This window comes from Pteropus vampyrus, unplaced genomic scaffold (genome assembly GCF_000151845.1).
Source record: "Pteropus vampyrus isolate Shadow unplaced genomic scaffold, Pvam_2.0 Scaffold98, whole genome shotgun sequence".
Taxonomy (NCBI): domain Eukaryota; kingdom Metazoa; phylum Chordata; class Mammalia; order Chiroptera; family Pteropodidae; genus Pteropus; species Pteropus vampyrus.
In genome coordinates, this window is record NW_011888879.1 from 3821878 (window position 1) to 3828041 (window position 6164).

Below are 6164 nucleotides of genomic sequence, written 5' to 3' on the forward strand. Positions count from 1 at the left end.
TGGTGTTTCTTTATCATAGCTCAGAATAGAGTTCAGAGTAATAGCCTATATTTCTCCCACTCAATTATCTTTAGATTTTTATCAAAGATTTAAGGAAGTGTCTAGATAAATATACAAATGACAAATATCTCAAAGAAGTAGTAATTCCAACAACGGTTTACATGCAAAGATACTACAGAATTATAATAGCATGTTGGAAGCAGTTTAAAAGTTCATTTACATAGGCTAAACGCTGCCATTTTTTACACCCTTGCTGGTTAAGTTATCCGTAAGCATTCAGTGTAAGAACCAAAGAGGAGAGCGCATATTTAAAAAGTCTAAAGGAGTTAGGAGGCAGGAACGTAAGATACATAAACAACATAGTATAGAATGCAGTTGACATACCCAGGTGAACATGACTCTTAAGTGGTTTAATGGTCTCTTAAGCAGGTTTCTTTGGTTACTCCTTATAAGAGTTCTGAAAATTTTTATTTTTATTAAAGGAAGAATTTTCAAATATTTACTGTTGCTATACAGTAACACTTAATTAAATAACTATACTTTTCCAGTCTCAGAAAAGAAGTTACTTCAAAGTATATGTAAATGGTGTTGATCACCTAGTGAGTGTAAAATTAAAAGAATTTTTGATGCAAGGAACATGAAAAGAAAGCATGTATATTATATGGCTGTTTTGAGTGGGTTTTTATATGTATTGTTGCTTTTTTAACTTAACAGATGGCTGTGAAATTTTAATAGACCTTTGGTTTTATATCAGGAGGATTACTATTAATTTTGTATATTTAGCTCAAGATACGTTTAAAATAAAATAACCTGTATAAGTTATATGTTTGGTTGGGCGTAGGAATGTGGGTTTTTTATCATCTATTTGTTAAAATTAAATTTGCAATTAAGTATGGCAGGAGCAAATTAAAATAGAGCAGTTAAGAACTACTTACTTCGTATTGAATGTTTATATTTTTAGAGATTACAGTTTTGATATTTGGTTCCCCTGAGATATAATTAGTCATTATTTTCAAATTCTCTTCTGACCTTTCTAGAGGATGTTAAACGTCTAAATGAAAAACTTAAAGAAAGTAACACAACAAAGGGCGATCTTCAGTTAAAATTGGATGAACTTCAAGCTTCTGATGTTTCCGTTAAGGCAAGTAAATAATTCTTAATGTACAAAATACAGTTTTGCTTAAAACTCACCTAAATTAAAATTCTAAGTATAGATAAGTTATCTTATGGTTAAGTAATTAAAAGCTGTATTTTTTTTTCTTGAAGTCAGGGAATTAAGCATTAAGATGATTTTATTTGAACTGCTTTGCTTGTATTTCTCATTTAATTGTGTTTTCTCTTAAGAATCCTTGCAGATAACTTATTTCTTTTGTAAAATTCTACTTGTGTTCCTTAGCTGCAGACAAAATCTTTTGGATAACTATATATTATCTTTCACTATAAATTTTTTTTTTTTTGGATTTCTTTAGTATCGAGAAAAACGCTTGGAGCAAGAAAAGGAATTGTTACATAATCAGAATACATGGCTGAATACAGAATTGAAAACCAAAACTGATGAACTTCTGGCTCTTGGGAGAGAAAAAGGAAATGAGATTCTAGAGCTTAAATGTAATCTTGAAAACAAAAAAGAGGAGGTACGTTAATAAAATTGTATCTTCATACTGGTTACAACTTATATTTGTGTGCCAGTTTATTAAAAATGTATTCAGTGTTCTACCAAAGTAAATATATTGTAGGGTTAGTGGTCAAATGTGGAGGACACAACCTGTAAACATGTGGCCTTGGAAATTAACCAATTTTTTTATTTAAAGAATTTCAGATATTCTATGATGAATTTTGATGCTACTATTGTCTTACAATGTATCTTTAGGAAGACACATTTAAGAAGTGGTGGTTAAGTTTTATGAACTAAATCCAAACATTTTGTGAGCTATTATTTTTCATTTCTTAAATATACATATTTTCTTGTAAAATGCTTTTTTGGTATGAGGGATTATTTTGTTTTTATTTGGCAGCTAAACTTCATATCGAAATAACATCAGTTGATATAACATTCTCCCTCAACCTAATTCAGCTTTTTGTTTCTAGGTCTCTAGAATGGAAGAACAGATGAATGGGTTGAAAACGTCAAACGAGAATCTTCAAAAGCATGTAGAGGATCTGCTGACCAAACTGAAAGAGGTGTAGTAACCATTTTAAAATGTCTCTTTTGTAAAAAATCATTAAAGCACTTATGAAGCTATTCTTTTATAATATTATTTCATGGCACCATAAAATAGGACACTTTCCTATGATGTAGCTAGACTAAAATAGCTAGAATCAGATATAAGAATAACATGCTATATTGAAAGAAAAAGTGAGTATGGTTAATTTTAATGTTTAAGTGTTCCACTTTAAGGTAAAAATATCATTAATAGTTTATCCTTAAAGTAATTCATCTTTAACATGAAAACTCATTTTAATTTTGCTGTTTAATTTTATCTCTTTATTATACAAAACTGGATTGTTTTTATCTTGGCATTTGATAAGTATTCTAAATTCAATTCAAATGACACTGCTATAATTGTTTTTTTTTTGTTTTTTTGTTTTTTGTTTTATTCCAGGCCAAGGAACAACAGGCCAGTATGGAAGAGAAATTCCACAATGAATTAAATGCTCACATAAAACTTTCTAACCTATACAAGGTAGGTACCCTACCCACCATTTTAGTGTCCTAATGTTACATTACTGGATATTTGGTAACTTTTAAAATTAAATTTTAGAGTGCTGCTGATGACTCAGAGGCAAAAAGCAATGAACTGACCCGAGCAGTGGATGAACTACACAAACTTTTGAAAGAAGCTGGAGAAGGTAACTTTTCTATTATGAGAAGGTTATTTTGTTTTTAGATAGAAGGTGCTTTTTTTTTTTTTTTTTTACCTTTGTGTAGATTTTTGGATTTAGATGTCAGATTAATTTTATTAGGGATAAACTCTGGTATAGAAGAAAGATCCTTGGATTAAGTAATTTGAAATTATATTTTCAGCAAATACTATATTTAAAAATATAGATAACTATTGTTTTCCTATTTTTTTCATCTAATAACCTTATGTATATTCTGATTTCTAATAGAAAAATTTCCTGGCATTTTCGAAAACGTTTACTTTCATAAAGTACATGTGGGTTTATAGTTTGGACACTCTTACTCCATAAATAAGCCTTACTTTTAAAACTATACATACTGTATTTTAAAGTCTTTGATTTTCTTACGTTTTTGCTTTTTTCGAAGTGTAATTTAGGTATGATATTTTTCAGTCATTTCCTATGTTCTAGACTAAAGAATTGAAACTAAAAAGATATTTAGAAGCACTTTTTTAATAATTTGAGTTCCATTATTTTTCCCATGGATAGGAGACATCAAAAGGAGAAATAGGCCAGGACATTTCAGGATTTATAGTAGAGCTAGAATTTTCAGTGGGTCAACCACAGCCTCTCTAAAATTTAATATTGTCTGGCGAGGGAAAAAAATGACCATTCTGTTACATTTTGTAAATTCCATGATTTTAATTATATGTTTGAATAATCTGTCTTTAAAAATGTTTTTAGCAAATAAGGCAATACAAGATCATCTTCTAGAGGTGGAGGCATCTAAAGATCAGATGGAGAAAGAAATGCTTGAGAAAATAGGGAAATTGGAGAAGGAATTAGAGAATGCAAATGACCTGCTTTCTGCCACAAAACGTAAAGGTATGGATTAATAGATGCTTATTAGTGGCTTGAAATACTAGAACTTTCCTACATAGTTGTCAATTTCACCAAAAGTATTTCTGTTATGTTGTGATATAGGAAACTCCAAGTTATATTATTGGAACTTGCTTTTACTTTAAAATTTAGTACTTTGTATATATCTTTTCTGTATTGTCAGATTTGAGCACATGTAATTGTGTATCAATTTCCAGAATTGTAGTTTCTTCATGATTTTTAGAATTGGGTTGTGTTATATGACTCTTCGATGTCAGTTTTAAATTTTCATAGGAATTTATGTGTAATGTACAGTAGGTGTCACTTTTTACTTGAAAAAATTTTAGTGGCTTTAGTTTGAAGTTTTACAAAAGTATACTAGATACCTATGTGTTTGCACAGGAGCCATCTTATCTGAAGAAGAGCTAGCAGCCATGTCTCCTACTGCAGCAGCCGTAGCTAAGATAGTGAAACCAGGCATGAAATTAACTGAGGTAAGAATGGTATTTAAATATTGTTATTTTCCTTCAGCAAAAATGTTCAGATCTTTCTGAAACTTAAACCCCAGAAAAATTATTCTTAAAATCATCCGATGAGTAATGTGTCATTCTGGGAAATCCTTTCTTGGTTTTTGGTTCTGTGTAACATAAATATTTCCACTTTGTGTTAGTGCTAATGGATGTTTATTCTGAAGATAGATTATATACTTCTGTTATGCCTAGATTTGAACCAACCCCTCTTCTACTTTCAGCTGTATAATGCTTATGTGGAAACTCAGGATCAGTTGCTTTTGGAGAAACTAGAGAACAAAAGAATTAATAAGTACTTAGATGAAATAGTGAAAGAAGTTGAAGCCAAAGCACCAATTTTGAAACGCCAGCGGGAGGAGTATGAACGTGCACAGAAAGCTGTGGCAAGTTTATCTGTTAAACTTGAACAAGCTATGAAGGTTAGTTCCATTCCTAAATTTTAGCTGTGGGAAAATACATATGAGAAATGATTTACTAGGTAGTTTTAAGTATTTGAATAGAAAAAGAGCTAAATATGCTTTTTCAGTGAAGTTTGTCATTGTATTATGAGACACCTATAATTATAAAATGCTCTACCTTTATTCAGCTAAAATTGTGAGAGACTGACTTTTAAGACACTTGGGATATGGTCTGTAGGGCTCTATAGCAGATGATAAGTAGCCACTATTCAAATTAAAATAACAATCTCTCTTTGTAAGAGAACTCTCCTAAATTTAGCATAGCCATTCTTTGTCAGACACTTCTGATAGTCTGTCTAGAAATGATAATATTGTTCACAGGAAAGAACCATTTGACAGTTTGGCAAATCTTTATATACATTATTTTGTTATTGTTCCTTTGCATGTTAGAAGTACCAAGGAAATTCATAAATATCTTTCATCTGTTAAGATTCCTTTTTAATAAATAATAACTAAGAGTATTTACACTCAGATACTTTTGCTTTTAGAGTATAAGTATCACTGAAAACTCAAGATTTATTTAACACGTTTTTCGAGAAAATTGAGTTAAATCAATTTGTATCTGCCATTCTAAACTCATCAATTTCATTTCCTTCCTTCCTCTCTCCCTTCTTCTCTTCCCCCCTTTCTTTTTTTTATAAATAGTATAAATAAGTTGTACCTTAATTTAAACTTAAACTTTTGTTGTTATTGCTAATAGAATTTAGGCATCAGTTTGAATCAAGGTATGTTATATCCAGTTGTCTCTCCTGAATCAAATGATGGCCAGCAGTCTTGCCTTGACAGAGTCTTGGCTTTGTGACACCCACTTCCCCTTGTGTGGTTTGAAAAGAGATTTCTTGGATCTAATTAGATCTTCTTGATTTTCTCACTGTTGAAAAGGAGCGTATTGCCTGGAGTTTATTGTCCGAAGGGGATAGTGAGGTAGAGGGAATACTTTTTTTATAACTGCCAAAAGATTTAAAGATAATTCCTGTCTTTTTTTTAGCTGAATCTTCTGTACATAACATATATTATGTGTCCTTCAGTCTAGATTCTGTGATGCTCATTTGTTAGATTTTTAAGGTTTTACAGCCAAATAATTTCCTTGGCATCTCAGTCCCATATTATGCTCAGTAGATTTTTATCATTGCCATCCTTCATGAATATTCACCTGCTTCGTTTTGTCACATACTTTTTCCTACTGAAATTAGTTTATGCATACTTTAGGGGGCAGTATGATCAAGGATACTTGAAACACTAGGATAAATATGATTCATCTTTTACTGGAATAGTATTTAAAACATTTTTATGTGAAAACAACATATTAAGCAAAATTTGTAAGAATTTGAGATAAAACATAAGATTTCAAAGCTATTTTGTGCTTATATCAGACTCCCTAAAACTGTCCCTCCAAATCCCTGATAGTACTGTGATGCAAAATTTTGCAAAGCACTGCATATGCTATCTTTTTTTT

At 30.6% G+C, this 6164-nt stretch overlaps 1 protein-coding gene across 1 annotated transcript in view; it reads left to right on the forward strand.

The window, feature by feature from the left end:
• The window catches only part of TPR (translocated promoter region, nuclear basket protein), a 60740-nt gene that overhangs the window by 8839 nt on the left and 45737 nt on the right, over positions 1-6164 (forward strand). The window contains exons 7-12 of the mRNA XM_023533190.1: positions 2089-2181; positions 2604-2684; positions 2763-2850; positions 3586-3726; positions 4123-4214; positions 4472-4692. Coding sequence (XP_023388958.1) covers positions 2089-2181; positions 2604-2684; positions 2763-2850; positions 3586-3726; positions 4123-4214; positions 4472-4692 — 716 coding nt within the window. The remainder of the gene's footprint in view (positions 1-2088; positions 2182-2603; positions 2685-2762; positions 2851-3585; positions 3727-4122; positions 4215-4471; positions 4693-6164) is intronic.